This window comes from Tyto alba, unplaced genomic scaffold (genome assembly GCF_018691265.1).
Source record: "Tyto alba isolate M040663 unplaced genomic scaffold, T.alba_DEE_v4.0 Super-Scaffold_40, whole genome shotgun sequence".
NCBI lineage: Eukaryota > Metazoa > Chordata > Aves > Strigiformes > Tytonidae > Tyto > Tyto alba.
The window spans coordinates 31,161,225-31,187,316 of record NW_024881316.1 but is presented as its reverse complement, the minus strand read 5'-3'; the positions used below and the strand labels follow the sequence as shown (position 1 = coordinate 31,187,316).

Here is a 26,092-nt window from a genome sequence, read left to right as displayed (position 1 = left end):
TTTTCTCTGATTTGTGTTAGACTTCAGAGTTGTTACTGAATCATGCAGGTGAAACCAAGTATACTGTTCAAGTTCCTTCCAGTAAGAACTTATAAGACATCTAATAACTTAATCTTTTTGCATTCCATTTTTTGCGGCCTCCTTTCTACCATGGAAAGATAGCTTGCTTTAGCTTCCCCATATCTCATCGCTCTTGGTAAGCTAGAGAGGCTGAAGGAGAAATGAGTCACTTGCTTGACAGACTCTTAAGGGAACTCAAAGGATATTTTATTTTAATTTTTCTTCTGCTGACTTATTGCAACACCACAATTCAAGTCCTAGCCTTATCTTTAGCTAATTGATAATTTTTTTCTAAAGTAGCAAATATAGAGTTCGATCTAGTCCTCTGATAACACTAGATCTGTAGTACTTATGTGAAAACATGTTAAAATGTTTTTTGAAGACTATGGTAATTTGAGGGGTTTTTCCTAATTTTTAGGTGATAGTTGGCAACCTTAATTCTCTTGTGTTGAGTGTTTTTTTTTTTTTTTTTAAAGTGAAAACTTAAAAAGGTTTTGTTTTTGTTTTTTTAAAGTTTTAAAAGTGAAACTGATTATATTGACTTCACATGTCATCAAGCAAGCATCAGCATTTCTGACTGTTAGCCATAGAACTTAACCATTGAAGATGTTTCTGCTACTGTACCTACTGGAGTGACAGCTGCAGAGACTATGAGAATTTGAGGTTAATGTTTATGTGCCTTTTCTGGCACTGTGAAGACTATTTTGCAGCTCAGCATAGTTATGTGATGTCTGTGTGAGTGCATGTGCCATCTAGTAGACTAACAACACTTTTCCACTGTTTAAGAATCATGGGATAATTCAGGTTGTAAGGAATGTCAAATGGTTTTAAGGAAGTTGAACCAGAGTTTAACCTTCTACATGAAGCAGAATCATCAATGATGTCAGATCAGGATTTTCAGGCCTTATGATTATTTTTTATTCTCAAGTGGAATTTTTCTTTATTTCCATTTGTGCCTATTGCCTCTTACCCTGTCACTGAGTTTGACTCAGACTTCTTTAGTTCCTAACATCATTATTTATATTCATTAATAAGGTTCACCCTGTGCCTTCTCTTTTTGAGTCTTCAATTCCATAATCATCTCTGTGGCCCTTACCTGCACTTGCTCCATGATGTCCATGTTTCTTTTGTACTGCGGAGCCCAGAACTGGATGCAGTATTCCATATGTGATCGTAGAGAGGAGGAATCATGTCCCTTGACCTGCTGGTGATGATCTGTCTAATGCTGCCTAGGAGGTTGTTGCCTTTCATTGCCCAAGTGCACAGCTGGCTCATGTTCAGATTGTTGCCACTGGGACCCCCAGGGCCTTTTCTGCAGAGCTGTTCTGCAGCGTATGAAGACACGGACCCAAGCTTGGATCTAAGCTGAATCACTCATTGAAGCAAACAGTATGACTATATACTTTCCAAAGAAGAGGAGGCCCCTTCTTTTCCTCAATAGTACCCTGTTCCCGGGTAAAAATAGAATTAAGATCAGTGCTTTGCAGCTGGCATTCCAGAGGTTTGAGCCAGGTTGTTAAGTTTTTAATGAGGTGGTTTTTGTTCCCAGGGTTGGCTCAATTGGTGTGGGGCAGTGCTGGTAACTTCTATTTTGATCTCTTATCTCTCTTATGATAGTTGCTTATCTTGCAGCTGTGGCTGTGCTTGCAAAGCTGTATCCAATCAGCACTCAGATAGTGTGTCCTTCATGAATTCTGTGGCTTCTTATCCTCCCTTGTTATGTGGTTAATCTTTTTTCCTCCTTTCCCACACTGTTCTCCAGCTGGTCAGCCCCCAGTGTGTACTAGAGCATGGGGTTGTTCCTCCCCAGGTGCAGGGTGTTGTGTTTCACTTTGTTGAACTTCATGAGGTTCCTGTTGGTCCATTTCTCTGGCCTGTTGTGGTCCTTCTGAGGTCACATGTGGTCATTAATAAAGATGTCAAACAGTACTGGCCCCACTGTCACCCCCTGGGTTACACCAGTACTACTGTTCACATATGTACCAGTACACCAGAACTACTGTTCCCATGTGTACCAAGCTTGTATTTTCAATTTAATTTTCACTTCAGAATGCAGTCGTATTTGTCAGGCATGATGTCCCCTTCTTAAATCTGTATTGAGTGATCCCAGTCACCTTATGTTTGGACATGTTTTCCAGGTTCACGTAAGTATCTTGCCTTCCTAGGGACTGAGGGGAGGCTGATTAGCCTGTAGGTCCTCCTTCTTGCCCACCTTAAAGGTAGGAAGGATATTTACTTTCTTAGAGTCCTCAGGAACCTCTCCCCCTTACCATGACCTTTCAAAGCTAATTGAAAGTAGCCTCATAATTGCATTGGTTAGCTTCCTCAGCTCTTGTGGATGCATCTACTCAGGTCTCATTTGTTTAAATATTCACCAACTTGATGCTCCTCTATGGACGGTGAGTCTTTATCACTCCAGACTTTCCCACTGGTCTTGAGGGCCTGGGATCCCTGAATCCTGAGAGTAGTAAAAACCAGGGTGAAGAAAACATTCAGTACTTTTGATTTTTCTGTATTTGATGTCATCTGGTCCCCTGCCCCATTCAGCAGTGACTCCACATTTTCTCAAGTCCTTCCCTTTGTTGTAGTATTTGTAGAGGTCTTTCTTCTTGACTTTTTTCTCTTGTCAGATTCATCTCAGATGAGCTTTGGCTTCCTCACCCCACATTCTTATGTGGTGAGATATTATTTCTATATTACTCCCAAGTCACCTATCCCTTCTTGCACCTCTTGTATGCTTTCTTCTTATGTTTGAGTTTAGTCAGGAACTCCTTGTTCACCTATGTTCATCTCTTGCCACTCTGTTTCACTTCCTACTCATTTGAATGGGCCATTTTTGAGCTTGGAGGAGGTAAACATTGAAAAGCAACCTCTCTCCTGGATCTCTTGTCTCCAGGACTGTCTTCCATGGAATTATTTGAAGCTGATCCCTGACCAGGCCAAAGTCTGTTCTCCTGAAGCCCAGGGTGATGTGTGATTCTATCTGCCTTGTTCTTTCATGTCAGGGAACAAGATGAACCCCACCATCTTATGATCTTTGTAGCCAAGGCTTCTCCTAACCTTCAGATCTCTGACCAGTTCTTTGATATATGTAACTATGAGGTCCATCAGAATTCCTCCCTGTTGTCTCATTGATCACTGGTATTAAGAATCATCAATGTATTGTCCTGCTGCCTTTCCTTTGCAGTAGACACTGGGGTAGTTAAAGTCCCATATGAGGAACAGGACCTATGAATATGAAGCTCCTTCTTGTCTAAAGGTTTTTATCCTTTGCTTCATCCTTATTGTAGCAGATACCAACTGCAATATTGCCACATTGGTCTACCTTCTAATCCAAAACCATAAGCTCTCAGCCTGGCCCTCATCCCTCCACAAATCTCCATGTACTCTAGTTGCTGTTGTTCATAAAGCGAAATTCTCCTTTCTCACCTTCCTGATCCATCCCTCCTAAAGAGCCATGCCTCTCTGATCCCAGTGAGATTGTTCACCCCAATAAGGTTCTGCACTGGGAATAAACATAAGGTGTATTTGGTCAGTACTAGCAAAGAAATTGTATCACATCTCTGAGCTGAAGATTTGACTGTGGGACAGTTTAGAGTGTAAAAAAATACACCAAAGCTTTTTCGGGTTTGTTTTTATTTGGTTATATTTTCATGGGTTTTTTTCTTCTTAAATTATAAGCTTTCTAGGGAAGGGCTATATGTCTTTCTCTACTCAAGTTCAATAAAAAGCCTATGGTGAGGTTTCTCTCCTATGAGAACATCTGAGCTGTAAACAAATGAGGAGAACTGCACAGTTGTTAGCAGCTGACTGAAAACAAAATGTATTGTTTGAATGCCCCAAGTTGCGAAAACTGATGACAAGCATAGGGCAATATGAGTTCTTTTTCGTTCTCTGGACTTTCTGGATGTACTAGCTGTTGATATCTTGATGTCAGGTAAGTGGAATTCAACTAAAAAGACCCAAATTAGAGTTAACTTACTTTTCTTGCATTGGTAAAATTAGCTTTCTTGTTGTAGCATTTGTAACTGACTTCATGAACAGAAAATCAAATGATACTGTATCTAGCTACTAATTGTTTATAGTTATTTTCTTCCATTAATTACTTGTGATTGATATGTGAGCACATCTGAAAGTTAGCTACCCAAATTGGCCAGGCAATATAAAGATATAAGCAGATGATGACTCTGAGATCTAAACTCTGAATCACAAATTATTGCTGGAAGAAAGTTTGTGTGTGTCAACAGCAGCCACACATCTGGGTTTCTGTTGAGGGAAAATACAAAGTGGAGGCTGTGAAAGGTTGGTTTAAGGGGTAGTGAACCTACCTTTTCAAATCAAGCTAGTAGTTAGAACTTGGTCCAGCAATCTTGAGGCAGCCACATAAACTGCTCCTGTTGGATATAGTGACATTTGTCTTTTGAAGTAGATTTCAATGAACTGGCAAGTCGTCATATTTTTCTTTGGAACCCCTCCTGTAGAGTAGAATGGGAATGCTAAAGGTTATTTAGATAAGACCTTGAATATGTAACTGCCTAGTAAGGTGCCAGATTCGATGAGGGCATAAGTGGTTTGCAGTTCCCATTAACTTGTTAAGGAATACAGTGTATTAATACCTCATGAAACATCAAGTGGGAACCTTAGTGCATTGCTGTTGTCTGGCCCAACTTAACTGACAGCCACTGTGGCTTTGTCAGTGATGAAAGTGAGTGCCTCCATGAGATTCCTGCTTTCTCTTTGCTCTTTTTCATATGTGTAAAAGTATCAGCACTGGTAATGGCGTTCAGCTTCACTGGCCTTAGTGATGATGGCAGCCAACATGTAAATACGGTTCATTAACTTTTATTGGTGTATTGTGCAGTTCTCCTCAGCACAGGGTTAAATCTCACAATGCTTTTTATATAGCCAGCTGATACCTTTCTTCTTGCATGGCTCCTGCTGTTGTGGTTACGGTGCGCTGGTACTAACAATAGCAGGAAGATTTATCACAAAAAACAAAAGCATGTAGTTAGTGTTAGTTTCTCCATTCTTTTCTACTCTGTTATAATACCTAGAGAGATATATCTGAGGTATCAAACAAGCCATAAGTCACTGTTGTGACTTACGAGATCTGGTCCTGTGAAGCATCAGAAAGCAAGCATGCCGATTTGTGCTGCTGAGCAGCTTTCACAGTGTGGCAGCCAAATTATGCCTGAAGAGCAAAGTTCAGCTCATCAATAAAGTGGTGGTTGCAGTTCTTCACGTAGGCTGTACCCATAAGGCAGAGTTCCAGAAATGCAGACATTAAATTTTAAGCTCCCTCAAATAGATGTATATCTGCAGAGCATATCCCCCCCAAAAGGTATGTGCCAGAACATTGTCTCAAATTACCTCTGGATAGCGTAAGAAACATCAGACTATAAAAAAGTGCAATTTACGCCTTCTCCAATTTTTCAGCCTGCTGACTGCCTGCTTTCTCTTGGTTCTCTCTCCCATTTCCATACACCATGATGGGTTTGCCAGCTCTCCATGTCATACCCCATGTCTTCACACACTCTTACATCATTCCCTGTGTTGGTGTCCAACACGTGAAGTTTTTAAAACCTCTTTAGACTTCTGTATATACAATGCAAACATGGGAGCCTGTTGTCTAGAGACCTAAGCCATATCTGTGTTCTACTGGTGTGCAGTAAAGGTGAATTTATGGTCACCTGTGATCTGTATGCTAACAAGGAGGCTGCTGTTTATGCAGTGCTTTCCACTTATGCAGCGCTTTCCACGGGTTGGAGTAATGCGACAACAGCTAAATATAGAAGATGTCCTGTGTTTGAATATGTCTGGACGGTTGCATGTTACTGTTTTTCTCCTAATTATATCTTTTAACTCCTTAAAAACATACTTCTATTAGGATACAGAGTGAGCTGCTGTGTTATGTTTTGGCCCTGTTTCCATATTTATATTTTTCTAATATCAAAGTCTGTCTTTTGGTAGCTAAAAAGTGCATCTAAGTGATGGAAAGAAAAATTACACTGCCTGCAACTCTTTATTCCTTACATATATCACACTCCTTGTATTTCAGAAAAATGTGAAATGGAAGTCTGTACAGGCTTTTAGCACAAAAGATTAAATTCTTAACCCAGAAAAAGAATGGTGTATTGTTTTTCCCCCTCTTCTTCTGCCTGTGAAGGTCATGTCAAATAAATAGACTATGGTTCATCTTTTCATGAATTGGCTAAAAAGTCTACAAGGTTATTTAAAAAAAATATGCATACTTGAATAATTTTGGTTTTATTTCTTCATTTTATTAAACTAGGAGAAGGATGTTTACATTGATTGATAAGGAAGAGTGATAACTCTGTCAATGGGAAGGAGGAGGCTGCTAAACACTGTCTGCTTGTTCCTGTCATACTGAGAGCATTAATGGGCACCAGCTGGGCTGTAGCTATAGCAGCTTCACCACTTCAGCCTTGCACAGCAAGAGCTGCTGTGGCAATGCTGCAGAAGGGCCTCCTGTGCAGATTTAGGAAGTATACACTTCAGTTGTTGTTCCCTGGGCAACAGAATAACTGCAGCCAGCTGGCTCTGCACCACCTGAGCTGATCAAAGAGCAAACCCTGTCAGGCACTGATACTTCAGCTCCTCCAGCTTCAGTGTGAATGTCTGCAGGCAGTGCTGTAGGAAGCATTGTCATTTGGGTTTCAAGGTTAAACACAGGGGAATGAAGTAGAATGACAGCAGAAAGTAAAATGAAAACATCATTCCTGTAGATACTACTATCTGATGTGTATAGCTATTGATTATAGAAAATTAATTTTCAGATACTGAATTACTAATGTACATACAAAATGTGTTTTGAAATTATTCAAAAAGAGAACAGGAGACTAGCAATAACGGGCTTGAAAGGAGACTAGCAATAACAGGCTTGAATTTTGGCAGAAGGAAAAACATTCATGGATGATTTATCATATGTGTTTGGTTAAGAAAGACCATCAAAAATGATTGAACACAAAGATTAAAAAGCTTTGTAAAAGGATATAATTAGGGATGACTGGTGTAAGCTTTTGACAGGTCAAGACTGCAGTTGTTATATATGTCAGAGAATACTTCAGTGGCATGGTAGGTTTTATTCAGCAAGTGGCGCCAGCAGAATGAAAGGTAGATGATTGAACAGCAGTGAACTGTAATGTTGGCTGATGTGGACCTGTATAATTGGGATCAAAATCCACTTGAGTTTGTTGGATGGGGGATGGGAGGGACAGGTGGTAGTATTTCTTCTGTCCGTTTAAACTCTATTCTTACACTTTTAGCTTTATATTATGGCAACACCTACTTAACACTTAAAGTAAGTTTTTCCTTTATTTTTTCTAATGTCTCTATTTACTGCCTGTAGAAGATACTAACTTCACTTTTGGAAAAATTGTTCCACTGGGTAAACTGGTGGCAGGCAGAACATGGATAATGACTCTTATCAAGTTTTGGGTGTGCCTCAATCCCCACCTGAAAGAAGACAAATGGAGCTGGTGGGTTTCTACATGTACTCAGACCTCCTCTTTGCTGAAAATGCAGAGTATTGGTTAGCATCCATGCTTCTGATGAGGATTTGTTTTTATAGATCGTATATGCTTTTTGTTGTTCAAACATATTTGACTTATGGAATTGTCTCCAAAGTAGTTTCAAGTAGGGTTTTTTGCCTCTTTTTTTTTTTTTTTTTTCACATTTAAAACTCAAACCATCAAGCTTTTAAGTAGAATAGTGTCTTTCTCTAGCTTCTCTGCCAAAAATCGTATTTGGGGAGGGAGATTTTAAGTAAAGGGATTCAGTGTGAGAAAACAATATAAATACCGGGTTGTTTTCAATTGGAAAATCACAGCTCCAACATAACAAATATGGCTTTTTGTTCTTAATAGTATAAAAGAAGATAGAGGTCTAAGTGAGAACATTTACTCTCTTCAGTGACAAACTAGACTGCATCTTTCTTGTGCATCTATTCTGATTTATTGCATCAGTTGTCCAGATATCAATTGGTTTCTTAGTGTGTTGACTGAAGTTGCATGTTATGTCCTTTTTAAAGCTGTTATTTATTAAAGAGAATAAACTGTATCTTTCAAGAAGTCTCTATAAACAGATTTTTATGACACCTGATGTTCAGTTGAATTCTTTGTAGTTTTGCAGTCTGTGGCATTTTCTGAAGGAATCTTTATAATTAGATTCTCAACGACATAAAATCTTAAGTTCTTCTCTAAATCTGTAGATGTGACAGAGCTCACTTCTTTCATGATGTAAATCTTTAACTGTAGGAGTTGCTGAAGCAAAATCAAGGGTTGTGTGAAGTGTACAATCCCTTCTAGTTTAAAAATCTGCAAACTGATAAAAGAATTGTAATTTGCCACAAGTGCAGGAATGACTTTTAGTGTCCTGAGCAAATGTATTGCATCTGGAATCAGCAGTCTGTGTTCTTATATCCACATTTTTCCTTTTACATCTAGCCCCAAAATGATTGTATAATTGTTAAGGAATGTCTGCTGGCTACTGCATTCTAATGGCAACAGTACAGTGAATTGTTCTGTTCTGTGTGACATAGCTCTATAAAGGAGTAATCAGTACTTGCAGTTAACATATGTGTTTCTTTTCAAACTCTCATTAATAACTTCCTGTAATGTTTACCTTTCAGGCAGATTTTTTTTTTTCCAGGCTTATTTCACTCTCAGAGGCTATTACTTGAAGTTGGAACAACTCTTCAAGGGGAGCAGTGTATGGAGCAAGATAAACGGGATGTTTCATCTGTCTGCAACTTTTTTTTTTCTGTTTTGGAGCAGCTGGTAGTGGAAAGCTGAAAATTGTTATGGAAATAGCCCTCGTTGAGAAGTCCTTTTGAGTGCTGCAGTGAAAATTGGTATCGATTTGACCAAGTTGTGACCCTTTGCAAATTGCACGCTCTGCATGCAGAGAGTTTTCTCACTTGCTCAACTTGTAAAGTAGGCATCTAAAGACAGACTCATGCTCTGTAGCTGTGGTTATCTCTCTTAGGCCTTGGTTGAACTAGCCAAAGTTTGTTTCCTGCAGTTTGTTACTGCACCCTCTTTGCTGCCAGCATCGTGTATAGTTGCTTCAAGTGCTGTCAGAATGTGGGATTATTTGCTTATTCCTTGTGTTCTGGTTTGCTTGTTTGTAAGCCTGGTTGACTTCAACAGTACCAAGTAGATGAAACTGTGTACAGTCACTCTAGCAGATTGTGTTCTCTGCCCAGCAGACAGTATTGATGAATTTGGGGAAGCAGTGCTTAACATGCAGTTGCTGCAGTTGGAACAGTACATCTAGCTCCATTCTTGGCTATACCTAGCAAAAAGTATTTTAAAGATGCACGATAAGTTAGACAAAGGATTTTTCCTGAATGAGGAGGAACAAACGTGACTAAGATTAAACCATTTATTATCTAATTCCTGGATCATTTTATGTGAAAAATGCTTTAGAAATATAGTGGGACTCCCTTCTGCAACCCTTTCACTTGTTCTCAATGAAAGTGTAACTTCCATGTTCTCAAGACAGGTTCAGTAGCACTTAGTTCAACCCAGTAACATTTTTCTTAATATACTTAGTGATAAAGACTACAGCAGAGACTAGCTTAACCTTGTCCATTTTCTGCATTGGTGCTGTGACATAAATAAAAACTCTGGTTTCAATATAAGGTAGGGGTGGAAAAGTGGCTTCCAACTATGTAAATAGCTTTAAGGAAAGCATAGAAGCATGACTTAAACACTACGTGTTTTCCTTGTTTTTCTTTCTTTTACAGAATAACTGGCATTGCCACTTTAATATTACATTCATATTGGTCTGTTAACATTTTTAAGAAATACGAGAAGGTGGCAGATAAAACCACTGTCATTTTCTATGTATATGTGCTGTAGGGTAGTGTGAAGATAGTAAAAGAAGGGAAAATCTGGAGTTTCTCTTTGCCTGTAGGTATTCTAGGTAAGCAGTCCCACTACAGAGGTGGTAGTGAAATTACCAATACTGTTTTTTTTAGATTTTAATAGGATCATAATGGAAATAAGGCTATATGGGTAATTCTACGAATACTGTATACTACTAGAGAGCTTGTTGTACAGCCATGAGCAGCTTGTTGTGGGGCTAGAATTTCTATGCAATGAGGGTTATCTTGTGTCTGTGGATTCCTGTACATTTGCCGTGAGTGGTTATTTGATTAAGAGAAATCAAGACCCACAAAAAAGCTCCACTTCGTTTGTCATAAGAAGTGACACTTCCACTCAGCACTAGTGTTTGCCCTTCCTTTTGCCAGGGAGAAAATAGTGTCTTTTTAAAAGTTCCGTATATAAAGGGAAATCAAGCCTTCCTTAAAGCCAGCCATATCTAAAATTACTTCTGTGGGAGGTCGTGGCAATTCCATTTTAGTTTCACATGTCTGGAAATTAATAAAGTATCAGAATTGTAGATAAGTACATAAACAGTGCAAGGAGAAATTAATAGTTCTCTGAATCAAGCTTTAGCTCCATAGACTTCATCCATCTCTAATTCCAGAATTTCTCCAAAGTTTAAAATTAGAATCTGAAGATTTGCGATGCACGTGCAGTTCTTAATGACGAATGGTTGTTCAGCCACTGGAAAGCAGTTTGTCATCTTCCATGAGCATCTTCAAGCCCAGTTGAAAGCAGAGGTAGTGTCTGTGTTGAGTATTGAGGAGTTTTTGTGTGTTGGCTTCTAGTATTGTCCCTTTTTGACATAACAAAGAATTTTATCCTTCACCACCAGTCCTGATAAAGTGAAACAGATGTGCAATGGCACAAAATTCTACATGTGAAATTCTGTGCCAGCCTGAACTTCAGACCCTTTTTACTGTTAACAGTTGTTTACAGGATTATCTGTTACATGAGGAAGTGGAGGTAGTAAGCTTATTTTATACGTGTACAACAATAATGTGAGAAAAAACTTTTAGTAAATACCAAAATGTAATTAATGTAGTCATAAAAAGAAATTAAATTTTTTATATTTATAGTGAAAAGTGACAGCTACCTCACTGAGCCTTTCTTAATATTAATTAAAAATAGGTAGGTTTTTTTTTTCTCTGTAAATATGGACAGAAAAAAATAACAATTCCACTATTTGAGAAAGAATGATTGACTGCTGTGCTGTTAGGATCCCTAGTAAGTTTAATAGGTATGCTTAATTTTAGAATTGTATTTTAAAGATATATGCTAATATGCAAGTGAGAGGAGTTTTTTAAATGATTAAAATTTAATATTAAAAAAAAATAATTGCCTAACAGTGCATAATGACAGCCATATAAATCTACTGTGGTAAAATTATATTTAAAAAAGATAAGCCTCTCTTGCATTCTGGAAGAGCAAATGGCATCTGATACACATCATATCTTCAGAGCAACTGAACAGCTTTCCAGAGAGGACACTGTGTGCTGGGCTCCAAGGAGTGGCATAGATAGGTCTGCAAAATGTGGAAATCTGATAAACTTGTTTTCACTACTCAAGCAAATCTCTTCTGCCTGGAGTATCAAGGTATATTTCAGTCTTACTCCTTAGCAGAATCTATAGTAATAATTTGAAAACAAATATAAAATACGTAGAATTGCTGCACACATTAAAAATTCAAGCTGATTCATTTCATTGGTGGCTTTTGACAATTTTCAAAACACTGAAGTGTTATAGGAACCTGTGTCACATTAAGTTTCAGGGGGATTTATAAATTTTTATTTTTTTTCCTTTGGTCTTCAAAACAGTGCTTGTTTACTTGGTTTTAGGGTTTTCAACTGCAAGACTGATTGTGCAAGAAGCTAAACCTTTTTTAAAAAACTGTTTGTGGGAATACACTATCAGAAATTGAAAATGTTTCAGTTTTAAGAAGTTAAAATAACATTTCAAGGCTGTCTTAAGACTTGTGGTGCTGTGATGAGAGGATAGATGGCTTGGGAAACGTGTAGTTTGTTTTCCATGATTTGCTTTTGTGGTTCTCTGCGTAGATCTTGATGATAGTGGAAAAGCTAAAACTATAAGCATGGTACAGACTTTTCAGTAATTATAATCTTAATCAACTTCTCTGTGGTGTTCTTTCGTGTTCTGTCACATATTGAGTATCAAGATGAAACATTCGATAAATCTCACCTTCTTGAACTATATTGCACTTTCAGTTTAGGTTATTTATTATTTCTATGGCATATAATGCATGCTGTGCGTTGATTTGCCCTTTGTTAAAGAAAGGTAGCCATCTGCTCCTGCTTCCTCCTCTTCGTTCAGTGGCACATGGATTTAGAGTGAAGAATTTGCCTCAAATGGTTTGGAAATAACTGTTTATTTAGCAGGCACTACAATTAGTAAAAGTTATATTAAGTGTTAATAAATGAGGGATTATTCATGATAATCAGATGTACGGTCTTCTGTTACTGTATTCAACTTGTATGTGCCAAATTACTGTAGGACAGTTATGTGCATCATACTTATATTTAGTACAATCTATCAAATATCCAGTGCGTGTGTGTTCTGAATTCTCTGCATGAATTCAAAGTCCCCCTCCTACCCCTGTTTCCTTCTCACAGGAATGCCCTTTTTTCTCCTACTGGTTTGACCTAACCACCTATGGTTTATATTTCCTAGGGCTACTTTTTAAACATGTCTGCATTCTTGCATTTTGCACTTATTTACTATGTATCATCATGTATCAATTGCTTTTTGTCTCATTCTTTGTTGTTTGGGTGCATTTTTTACATACAGAATATCTAGATTGGTGACTTTCGTAACAGAGACTTCCCTCCTGCTCCATGAATGTCATTTTAGCCTAAGAGGGCCTTTTTCAGAGTTACTGTCCTTCCTCTTGAAAACACTCATTACAATTGTTCCTGTTTTTCTTTCCACTGATGTAAGTTGGTCACGTCTGCTCATGGCTCTGTAATCAGGCACTCTGCACTAAAATCAGCTAAAATGTACTTGGTGACAGAACTGTGAGATGCTAAATGACCTCAGAACAGAAAAACATGTCGTTCATTGCTGCTTATCCTCTGGACTTCTCGTTTAACACATCCTCCAGCAGGTAGTTGCTCCCTCTGCTTTTGCTTAACGTAGCTGTGGCTGGTTTCTTTGTTCCCGCTGTAGTGGATAATACTGACCTTTTCATCTTCTGTGAACCCTGGACCAGTGGCCCGAACAACATGAACATATGCAGTGCTGCTCTGGTCTCCTCCCATTCTGCACTGCTACAAATCGCTATATTGGGTGATGGGCTATGCCATATGTGCATAAACCATATGGTATTTTCTCCTCAATCTACAGTTGGCTTGTTCATCATACATTGTAATGTTTTGCTATATGCTTGTAAGTTCAGTTCGTCTTTTGGCAGCTGTTTTTTATTTGCTAGAATTAAAGGAGTGTACTTCAATGGAAAACTTAATTTTGCAAAAAAAATAGTTATTGGTAATAAAGGATATGACATAATGCTATAGATTCAACTGAAGATAGCCCTTAAAAGGAAAATGTTAAAACAATGTCTAAATCCTTAGGAATTGAGCAATGTAAATTGTGGTTCATTTTCATTAACATCAATATGGGGAATGAGCCTTGGAAAACTTGCCTTCCAAAGAGTTGTATTTTCATGAGCACTGACTTTTGCCTTTTAACAGGGAAAAGCACATTAAATGTGTGCTAATTAGGAGTTTTGCAGCAACTTCACTGCTAACTTGAGGTCTGTGTCTGTATCCACATTCTGCATTCTTTGAATTCATCTTGGTATAATATTTTTAAATATTTTAAACAGCAGATGTGCATTGCTTATAGATTTGTGTAAATGTTGATGCACTGTATACAAAATATGTCTCCATACAATGATCTGTTGACATTATTCTCTGTTGCTTAGCTTCAGACAGTAAAGTCATGACATGTGCTGCTGTTTGGAGGATGCCGAAGGAATTGGAATCAGGCAGTCATGAATCCCCTGATGATTCATCAAGCAACACTCAAACCCTGGAGCTACTCTGTCACCTTGACAACACAGCCCATGGCAATATGGCCTGGTAGGATTCTGCATATTTTATACTCCTAGAAAAAACCTAAAGGATAGACCTGTGCTGTTAGTCTTGTGCAGATTTATATTGTAGAAGCTATGCTATACACTTTAAAACTATTCCATCTTCAAAAGAAAAAAAAAGGTACAAATTGGATTTTTAGTCCCAGATGTTTCATAGATTAAAAACATTTATTATAGTCCTGCAAACGCATATGGAGTAACAGCCTGTGTACTGTTTTAATGTGTTTATCCCCACCTGCCCCCATCTAAAACCTTTGTTGCACAAAGGTACAATACTTAGCATTTCAATCTTTTTATGGAATATAAATTTGATGATGCACTTCAGTCTTTGTTTTTCAGTCTTCACTCAACTGATTTGGCATAAGTGCAAGTAATTTATTGTTTGTTAAGGATAAGAATTCAGTATATTATGTGGTGCCTGGTTAACTACCCTTTTCTGTTGCTTAAAAAGACAAGGAGAGCTGCAGTTCTGCAGAGGGCATTACGGAGGTTTGTTTCCCATTTCTTTCTGTTACTTAAAAGAAAGTTAAATTTGTCCATTTTATATTTGCAAGTTCTTTGCTTTATAGGTATGTATATGATATGTTCCCACTGCTTCCTAAACAGGTACCGGACAAAGAAATGTTAATACACTCAGTCCAGATTTTACCAATTACAATGTTGTTTCATGTAATTTGGGACCACTTGACCGTCTTCCATAGGCAGGAAAAGTTGAAACCATAAGAATATGTTCTGCTGTAGTCCCAGGAATGTCTGTCTGTCAGAAAGAATACAGAGTAGGAGGTGATTATGCAAATTTTACAGTCCCTTTTGCAATAATAAGAGAATTTTAAGAAAAAAAATGTGAAACAGCACAGCAGATTTTTGTAAACGAAATGTGACAATTCTGAAATGAAACCAAACAAGAATAATGCAACATCAGTATTGGATGTTGCTGTCTTACATGAGAGTGGAAAGGGCCCCTTTGGTTTCTGTATTCAGATATCTGCTGTGTAAGGTATCCATCATAATCTCATTATACTTAAATATATTCTAGTAGGAGTAATTTTAAATTATATCAAAAGCGAACACTACTTAAAATGAGTCTTAGTTCCTTTTCAAAATCTGGCTGCATGAAAATTTCTATTCATCAGCTAGCCACAAAAAAAGGTAGACTTTAGAAGTCATAGTTAATTCAGTTGATTTTTTTAATTGTCATACATTGTACCATAAGTTTTAAGCATCTATTTCTAGCCACTAACTTATAGTTTGAGCATTGTAGAATAAATTTCACCTACAAAAAAAAAAGTGAATATAAGATAATATTTATTAAGTGGCTCTTGGACAAGATTGGACATATCACTGTATTCTGAGTGTGTTGTTTAGGCTACGTTGTTCTAAAGTCTCGGCTTCCTGAATGTTAAATTTCTTCACAGTAGTGTCTTTTAATTCTTTGCTATTCATTTTCATATGAATACTTCTCTTTATAACTCGTTGTTAATCTTAATTCCCTTTTTGTTGTTGAAACCTTTTTGATAATTTGTTTCCAATATAGTTGGGAATTTCTTTTTTTTTTGTTTATTTTAATCTTTATCTTTTTATCCCTTAAGATTTGTACTTGTTGTCTTTTAAATTTTCCATAATATGTTTCTATCTGATGCTGGGATTCCCGAACTCTGCATGGTAACCTGATCACCAGAGGAGGAATAGGGGACATGTCACTGCTTCATATCAGGATGTGAATTTATGTGAATGCCAAAAATCTTTTTTCCTCTAATATAGCTTGTAGTAAGGTCATGTTCATTTTTCTATTTCCTGTTGTCTGACTTTATTCGCTACTAGTTATCACAAATATCTGCTGCCATTTAATACCCATTATTTATGTATGTGTATATATATACACCTGTAAAGATTCGAAAATGTCTTGTGTTAGAAAGAGGTAAAAGGTAGAAACGGAATACTTGGCATTAGTACCCTTCACATTGTCTCAAGCAAGCACAACTGAGGTAGAGGATCTTGTTCAAGAGCAGGCTTTTCTATTCCTGACTCAATCATAGTGGAAACAGCTCACATAAATGAGTAAAATAAACATCTTGTGCCAAATGTGTGTCCCTTAACAGGCCATGCCCCACTGAGTGGTGCGTTGATTAGCACCTTAAATATTCCTTTCTGTTACACATTTCAGATGTTTAGAAAAATATGAAACTAGTTTAGACATGGTACAATTGTTGTTAGAACCAACCATAAATGAGAAAAGCAGTTTTCCTCAATACAAAGTGTAAATACTGCTCAAACTTCAATGCAAGACCAACATTCTGGTGTACGCAATCGCTTTGTACGAGATCAGTGGTGGTCTGGCATCCTACACTCACAGTAAGAAGGGCAACGCTTATTCTGGCTCTGTCACTTGCCTTGCCATTAGAGCATACTCCTGTACATTTTCTTCACAAAACACAGGCTGAATGCCGAGCACAGGTGTTCCATATGACCAGGTGCACTTTAAGGATATGGTTTAACCCACAGAGCGCAGTAGAGCAACGTACCACAACCACTACCGTCATCAAGGGTGGAAAGGTTCTTAAGTCATGATAGCTTTTGAAATTTTACATTTTAGATTTGATAAAGACTTAATTTTATAATGTTAATTTTGAAAATGATTAGCTAAAATACATGCTTAAAAAAAAAAAAAAGTGAAAATATGAACTGGGCCTTTATTACATCTTCAGACGCTAGGCAGGGAGGAGTGCCATAGCTGACCCCACAATTTAGCGATGCAGGATGTAATGTTGATATCAGCCTTTGTGGCACCTAGTGTGAACTTCTGTGATTCCAACTAGTAACTCACAGGGAGGTATTTTGTGTGTCTCGGCATCCATAGCACAGCTGCTTCACAGTATTCATGGATCTAGGTTACAACTCATAAATAATTGAGAGTTGACTATAATTAAAAGGGAAAAAGCAAAACTATCTTGAAAATGCAACTGGGTGTGTACTCTTGCATCCACTGCCTGTCTCAGGGCTTTATTTGCTTATTCATGTGTTCCCTGCCCTGCTTTATTTCTTAACTTCTTTTCTTTAAGGTTTATTTTCTTGCATTGTTTTTTCTCTTCCATTAAGAAACCTTGATAGTTGAAAAATTACTGCAGTGATTTTTCTATTTCTAGTATCATGTACTAGGTAATGCAAGGGGGGGATTTTTTTTCCAGGTCTATTGTGTCAGGTATTGGTTTTGCTCAATTGTTTACTGACATTAAGAAGAACTGATCCTGTGTTTCCTTAACTTTATCTCATCTCCTTTATGAGATGCTGTGCTCAAATGTCTCTGAAAGTTCTTATTAAAAACTAACAGGCACATATTTAATGTCAGTTCTCTTCTGTGAACCAAGACTGGAAGAGCACTTCCAGTTGGTTGTGTCTAAAATCCAAAACTTTCTTCGCATGTCTGAACACTATGCCCCTCCTGCTCAAGATCTTTTGAAATATTTTTCTAGTCTTGACAAAACCTTTGACAAAAATATGATCTCCAAGACATTACAGGCAAGTGAAAAAGATATACACTTTTCTGCAGTTCTGTTTTACCTGTATTTCGTGTTTAAAGATTAAGCAGAACTATTTGCATTCCATTACTGAGATTGTTTAATGCCTCTAAGCTTTGAATCTGGAACCTGTTAGAATTTTTACTTAGCCTTGTTATGGCATAGAGAAAGTTCAAAAAATTAAGCACATACCTAAATTAGGCAAACATACAGGCCTGTTGATTGCTCTGTTTGGTTCAAGCCTAAGACTTTTTCCAGTCTTTTACTTACTGTTCCTCATGTGAGCCAAAATGCAAAGATTTCAAGTGCAAAATTCCCAAGTGAATTACTTTGGGTGGAAAACCCCGGAGATACATGGGGATTTGTCTGCTTATAGAGAAGTCTTTTTAATCTTAAATTAATTTTGTAGATACATGTATTCACACAGTGTTGCACATATATAACTACAATTATGTTGCTCTATGCAATTTTTTAAGATTCAGTAATTAAAGGAACTTGCCTTTGGATATCTTGCAAGAAGCAGTCCAAGGTACAGTCTGGATAGGAGAGGCCAAGGAAACAGGACAGCAGTTAATGAGATTTTGATTACTCCTCTGAGTGCAGCTTGGAGGAATCCTGAAAACTCCCTGTTAAAATCCTGAAGACTTATGTTTTAGGAGTAAACTACTGTTCTACTTCTTCCTCAGTTTTCCTACAGACTTTTTTGATATTAGACATGACAGGGTAGTCCTCAGAGAAGGAGGATACTACAGGCCATGAGAGGAGGTGTCATTTGTGAAATCTTGAATCTGGAACTCAGCAGGAACTTTTTCTTTTGTCAGAAGTAAATGTGCAAAGCTGGAGTTTCTCCTCTGGCATCTGCTGGAAGCAGGCTTGCCTATATCTGCTTAACATACTTCTCGTTTTCCAAATTTGGCAAGTGTGAAATAGGGTGGATGCTGGTCAGTAGCAAGGTAAGAGCCTCAAAAGAGAGGGGGAACGAGTGAAATAAGATGGATAGTCATCTATGGAGTAAATTTGGAATAAAATAAGAGCAAAATAAATAAGGGGAAAGTGTTAAACGGACAACGTGGGTACAACTGTAAAGGGAAAAGGAATGGAGATTACAGAGACAAGAAAAGTGACAGCTCAGTTGTGGAGGCCTGAAAGGTGAGGAGTGAAGAATTCATGTTTTATATAGAAAACAATAGTCAGCTGCTAAAAAAGTTAGAAAGGGATGAATATGTTAGGAATAATGATAGATTACTTCTTTAAGCTTCTCTACTTGCTGAAGTTGATTTTTTTTTTAGTGTATCCCACTCAATCAGTCCTAAATATGGACTTGCAAATATTACCACATCTAAAAAATTAGAGAGGAAGACAAATTACAGTTTTTTTCAAAAAGTCACAGATGTTTCAAGAATTGTGGAATGTTTCTCACTAAAATATTAAACTAGAATTTTGAATTCACAAAAGGGAAAGTTACTATAAATGAGCTGTTCCCACAGACTTTTTAAGTAATTACATTTTATTTGGTATTTCATTTAAGGTCTCCAGATAGAGTACTGAGAAATACCATCTCTTCCTTGGTTGTGTGATCGCACAGCATGGAGCAACCTCATTAGGGCTGGCTTTCTACAGAAGTACAAATTTGCTACAACAGTCCTTTAAACTTGAATGGAAGTTTACTTTATCTAAGATACATAAGATACTAAACATGACATATTGCCTCAGTTTCATCATGTTAATTCCATTAATGAACACAGTCACCTGATGAAAGTTTAACACATTTGTAATTGATGTCCTGAAGACAGGTGAGTAAGTGCATTCCAGAAGTGTTTTACTTATTAGTTTTGGCCTTTAAAAAGAAAAAACAACACCAAACAAAAAACCACAAAACATTGTCTCAAATAAAAAAAGGCAAGTAAGAGAATCTGAAACTCAAAAGTGAAAATGGTGTTTTTAATAGCTCTAACACTTGCACATTGCTTTCAGGTAACAATTTATTTTTCTGTCATGATGTTGGTAATGTTAACTCTTCTGTAGTACCCCTCTGTTAGGCATCAGGATTTATATATGTTAAAATTCTGCCTTAGTGTTTCATTTAAAAAAACAACAAACAAAAAGCCCCAAAACAAACAAACAAAAAAAACAACCAAAAAACAAACAAAACCCCACAAATCTCCAAAACAATTTAATGGTCTATATCTGAAGAATTTAAACCTGAAAGTAACATTTCTTTTGGGATGATTATATGGTCTTGAATGTATGGTATATTAACTGCTATATATGCATTATAGCAAAGGTGTGTGATAAATGCAATCATAACCTTTTTTGGTATGTACACTTTCTCTTATTTTAACACTTCATATGTCCTAGTACCCGAAATGTAATTGTGAGGAAGGAGATCCCTCTGATACTTGTATATAGGTTTCTTTGAGAGTATCAGGAGTGACAGTTGCATGGGCTTGGGTATAAACTGAACTCCAGGGGGTATTTTTTTTTTTTTTTTTAACAGCTGCTCAGCTGATACTAATTGTATTGTGGGCTTTAATTTTCTTAACATAATGCACAAAATTTCAGAGCCATCAGGAGAAACGTATCAATGAAGCGGATTAATTAAAGGCAGATTCAAAATACTATCAGCATTTAAGAATAATTCGTCCACACCTGGTTCATTCTGCTCATTTACATTCTCCATCAGTCACCTCTGTTAGAAAGATGAGATATGGAGAAAGATTTTTGGAAAAACTTACTATATGACAAGTGTATTCGCTGGGAATGTAGCTTACAGCTGCTTATCAGTACTGTCACTCATTTATATTCTGATCCATTCTAAAAGGGTAAAAATTTTAACTGTATCTTATGTTCTACTTCCCTCCCTTCTGCCTTATTACTTCTGTGTGATATTCTGAATTGTTTACAGGCTTTTGTTCTCTTGAATCTTTGATTATCTTTTATTGTAAATAAATCCACGTATCATATATAAATCCAAATTTTCAACCATTTGTTTTATGTCTCACATTTTCTCTCTCATTTTCCCCTTTTATCATCTTCTAAAATGTGTCTGGAACCAGTAGAGTAATTTATAATGCTCATGTGTCTCTTTCATTCCCTTGATTGTTTTTGGTAATTTTGAGTGGTTAGTATTGTGCAAGTTTAAAACTAAGCTATCAATATAATCGCATATACTAGGGAATTATTGTGATTCATTAATTGGGTATTGAAATGATAAAACACTGTGTTATGTACTCAGTTTATTATGTTAATTTTTGATCAGAATTTATTTGACTCTGGCTGAGAGAAACTTCATGAAAGTGAAGTCGATATTGAAGCAAATACTAAGGGAAAAAGATGCTGTATTTCATGTATGTGAACTTGCTCTATGTATTCAGCTAACTTATCATTTCTGATAACTTCAACAGATTTCATATGCTTAAAATGAAAATTAGTTTTGTTGAAGTCTTTGTGGTTGTTTGTGTTTATCCTCGATTCATAAATCACGATACAGAAAATAGTACAGAAATTGTGTTGCTCTACAAGTAAAAAATAATAGGTTTGTAGAGTACTATTTCAGTTCTTTCCCAACTTGAAAGTAGTTTTTTGCTTCTGTTCTCACCGTGCTGTCATATTCCCTAGTTTTACTACCAAATTAGCTGAGATTTTTTCCCCATTGAAAGAAAACTGAGCTATTTTTAAAAGGTCTTTTTCCCTATTTATAATGCCACTTTAGCTATTCTTAGCACTAAAAAAAAATAGGGTTGCAGTCTGCTTCAACCCATTTTTCAGGTTAAATAGATACCAGCTGGTTTTGTTTTCAGTTTTTATTGAATTGCTTAAAATGTTAGTGGGAAATGTTAAAAAAGTGATACTGCAGAACTGTGGAAAAAAAATTAGTTTTGCAGGAGAATGTTAAATGTTCACGAGGAACTAGCTTTGAACATGTATCCCTGTTTCCTTGATCATGGCCTCCAGTTTGCTCTCCAAAACCATAGTAAGCATTTAGTATTTAGAATGTTTGTTCCTCAGAGTAGAATTCTTTCTAGCACAATATTCTGGGATGATTATAGATGAAGTAATATTGGTGACACTTGCTTACACAGTTAAAAATTCAGGGCTTTGAAATGTCTGTTGGATGAAAAAATTGATCCTTGTACATTTTGTGATTAAGTTCATCTATTTGGTAAAATACATGTGATAACTTAAGGGGTGCCCTGCAGCCTCCAACAGTCCATCCAGCCCAGAGTGCAGCCTCAGGCAGCAATGATGGAGAGGTTTAGTGAGACCATGCTAGCTAGAGTCCCAGCCACTTTTTGCAGTCTATTCACCTCAAATTCCCCCAGTATCCACAGTAACTGCATTAGGGGTTTTAGAGGATACATCTGTGCCAGGCAGGCCTGTATAAGCCTTTATCATTCTTGGTTTTGCTGTTCTTTTGAACAGAAGGAGTGGTGATTTTCTTCAACTATCAATGCAGATCCTAGGCAGTCCCAATTTTCTTTTTGGGCACGTGTTTCAAACTGTTGGAGAAATATGCTTGGAGGAATATTCTGGTTTGTTGGTTTCCCTCCTCCCCCCCTGACGATACTCATGTCTGTTTGTTACAAGTAGCAATAAATTATCAAGAATATGCTATATCCATGTTACCATCTTTTGAAAAATGCCATATGAAAATACTGAAATTGTCCCGTCCCCTCCACCTCCAAAAGTAGATACGCATTTCCTTAATAAGTCTGCAGAGATTGCTTTTGCCTACTCCAGGTGTTTCACAAATAAGATTGTTTCAGCCCTTAATCTTTACATTAGTATGTGGAAAAAACTATTAGCGTCTTGTGGCCTCCAGAGGCTGGACAGGACTTCTATCTGACAGTTCCCTGTGTGCTTTCCTGACAGACATTCATACTACTAAGAAGTTTTTCTTAGGCTGACCACCTTACTGATCTTAGATAGACAATCTGGTTATATGTTTCTTTCATAACGTGTCACATATCCGTAATAGTCACTTTGAGTCTTTTGTTTTGTTTTGTTTTTTTTTAAGCCCTATTCAAGCAACAGAATGGAAGTGGTGTCCATGGCAGCAGCTGCTTTACGAGCAGTATGTTGTAGAATGACAGAGGTTATGTGACTTCTGTCCATGTGCTTTGGAAATGAATCCTAGATTTACACAGTTTCTCTCCCTCTCCAATTTCATTGAAGAAACTCATATACGTGCCAGGGGGTTCCATTCTTCAGCATGTGCTGTTCATTGTATGTGGCAGTTAACTGTGGGTGATGGTAATCTGTCGTCAGTGTCTGCTTACGTGGAATATATTACTCCTAACTTTGAAGCATTTTTCCTGTTGATGTTAAAGATAGAAGGTGAAAACTACTTTTAATACTCATGTAGATCTTTAAACTGTACATATGTTTTCAAGTGTTTCTTACTTGACTCTTTGGCCATGTTTCTTGTCCAAAGCACGCTGTCAATTGATTCTTTTTTGTATTAATAAATACATTTCAGCTCCTCAGTAAGTTGTTCCTAAAACTGTTAAAAATATTTGTGTAATAATATCTGCAAAACTTACAAGCAGGTACAGAGCTTTCTGTTTAGTAAAGTGATTTTTCTGGCATAGGATATAGAGTTCAACAGGTACCATAAACTATGCTGCCAAAACACTGTATTCCTACAGTAATTTAACTGCATATACTCTAGACCTTTTGCTATTGTAGATATGTTACCAAAAAAACCCTACAGCTATAATGCGTTCTGCTGTCTCAGCACACCTATCTCACATAAACTTGTTCTAAAACACTTGCAAAAAGAAAAAAAAAAACCCTTCCAAAATGTTTTAAAATAGCCATTGAGTCCTCAGATATTTCAGCCATCAGTAACAGTAGGATAATTAAAATACTACTGTAAAATATTCATCATGGTAATGTGACAGAAACTCAGTGTAACTTTTACAAGAGCTGTCCTATATGTAGACATGTATTTAGCATGAGCAGTATGTGAAGGCATGGATGAAACATAATGAAGTTAAAAGGGTTTTACATACTTGCCTCAGAGTATTACTTGCAAGTGCTTCTGCCGTAATATCTAGGTATACTTGTTTTAAATAATCCACTATTCATTACTTTGAGGAAATACAAACTTTCTTAATCTATTTTATTTAGACTGTATGTGATGCTTCATAGAATTTCAGAAACAATGCATAAGCTTTTTAATTAACATCCCCCTATACCCCCCCGCCCAAAAAACACTCTTCCAAAAGAGATTCCGAGATTCCATTTTTAAAAACCTCAAAAAAACACCCAGAAACAAACAAAAAATTACTGGGAGATCTGTTGGTAAGATATCTTTCATATAGTATAGATATTACAGAAATATCTTGTGACTGTGCATTTTTAAATCTTAATAAGACACATTAGTTTTTTACAGTACTGCTCTGATCAAACCAAAGCAGTGCTGTAACTTCCAATCTAATGGAAATCACCAGAATAGGAGAAGCTGGGGATTACAGTTTCTTCTTGTACCCTGACAGCAGTTAAAAGACTAGGAAATGTGTTGTCTTTATTTGATAATTCATTTGTCTGTTACTCAGGTTGGATAGACAAAGTAGCTGCAGACAAAACTGAGAAGAATACAGAGGTTCTTTGGGAAGGACAGGCTGGGATGATGAGGAGGAGGGTGTCCTCTTTGTGAGAAAGCTGATGGAGTTCATGGAGCTCTACCTGGAGGTGGCTGATGAGCCAAATGAGAGCCTGTGAGTAAGAATTGAAGAGCAAACCATTACGGGTGGCACAGTAGGCTACCTCATCAGGAAGAATGATTAGAGATCTACTTCAGACATCTAGAAGGAGCTTTATATTTGCAGGGCCTGGTCCTCATGGGAGACTTTAACCACCCCAATATCTGCTGGAGGGACAACACAGCAGGGCATAAGCAATCTAGGGAGTTCCTGGAGAGCATTACTAAATTCTTGACCTATGTGACAGGAGCTGAGGAGGAGAGATACTCTGCTGGACCTCATACTTCTAAAAAAGGAAGACCTGGTTGTGGATGGGAAGGTCAAAGGCAGTCTTGGTTGCAATGACCAGGGCATGGTGGGATTTAGGATCCTGAGAGGAAGGAGCAGGGCAGAAACCAAGCTCACAACCCTAACTTCAGGAAGACAGATTTTGGCCTCTTCAGGGATCTGCTTTAATAAGTCCCATGTGATAGGAACCTAGAGGGAAGAGGTGTCCATGAAAGCTGTGTAATGTTCAAGGATCCAAGCTCAAAAACAGTCTATCTCAACAAGCATGAAGTTGAGAAAAAATCCAGGTAATATGCTGGATATGCTCGTAAGAGTCAGACCTTTGAGGAGAAGGCAGCCTCCTAAAAAGTCCAGTATACCTTTTATATCTTTTGAAAGCCAAACTTTTTCTGGAGAGATGATCTAATATTCCTCATCTGTCTGGAATAAATACATGTGACAATAAGCAGGCAAACTTAGCCTTCCTAATATTGTCAATCAACTGTAAGGACTTGTCTGCAATACCAAATGAACATGAAGAACCCCCATGACCTTGATAAGACTGTGCTACAAAACTACTTCATAACATGGATTCCAGTTAGTGCTACCCATGAGTTTCTTCCTCTGTGGGATTTTCATACGGACTGTCTCCGAACACAGAAGAAAGCATCGACTTCATCTACAAGTCCATGGGAAGAAATTTAGGATTTCTTAGGTTACTACAATCTGAAGAACCATAGGTTACACTTGTAAGAACTCTCACCATACGCTCTACAAGAACTGTCCATGTATAGAACTTCCTGGGTTTTGAAGCAATAAAATACACACAGTAGAGCATGGTTAACTGAGGTCTTAAGTCTGAAAATGGTTAGTCACGGCTCCTTTCTATCAAGTACGTCTCACCCATTTGGTTGCATAGCTTGTTCCTGCTTTGCATACACCAGTAATTACTCTTATTGTGCTGCAAGTCTATACAGAATGTAGGTAAGTTGGTTAAACTACAGACTAAAGATTTTAATTCCCATTTCATGACTTGAAATGTTAACAGTGACAGCTTTTGTCAGCTCTTATGTAGAGTCTGTATAATTTGCATGATTTTGCTTTGTTGTTTCAAGCATTATTAATATGTAAACCCATGGCCAACCAGACAGAAGTCTGAGGTTGTTAATGAACTATGGAGTTGTTCACCTGTTGGTCATCACTTTAAATCATGAATAGCTCAAAAGGAATTTAACAGTTGTTTCTAGAAAATGGATATTTAGGAAATTCTACTTAAAATCAGTAAGTCCTGTATCTTGCTTTCTTGTAAGAAATTCACTACCATGTTTTCTGTTACATTGTGTACTCCTAGGATTCAGCCTGTCTCTATTATGTTTCAATGTGCATAAACACCTTTTCAATGCTGAGGTTAATTGGGCCTATAAAGCAAGAGTCACAGTTCTTTTTTATTACTATAAGTGTGTTTAATTGCAACTGCAGTAGACAAGGGGATGCAGTGAAGTAAATATCAAGGATGACCCT

At 37.2% G+C, this 26,092-nt stretch overlaps 1 protein-coding gene across 2 annotated transcripts in view; it reads left to right on the top strand.

Moving 5' to 3' along the window:
* Positions 1-26,092, top strand: part of EIPR1 (EARP complex and GARP complex interacting protein 1) — an 80,315-nt gene that overhangs the window by 22,824 nt on the left and 31,399 nt on the right. For both annotated transcript variants that reach the window (XM_042803632.1, XM_042803633.1), the window contains exon 4: positions 13,912-14,068. In XM_042803632.1, the coding sequence (XP_042659566.1) occupies positions 13,912-14,068 (157 nt within the window). The remainder of the gene's footprint in view (positions 1-13,911; positions 14,069-26,092) is intronic.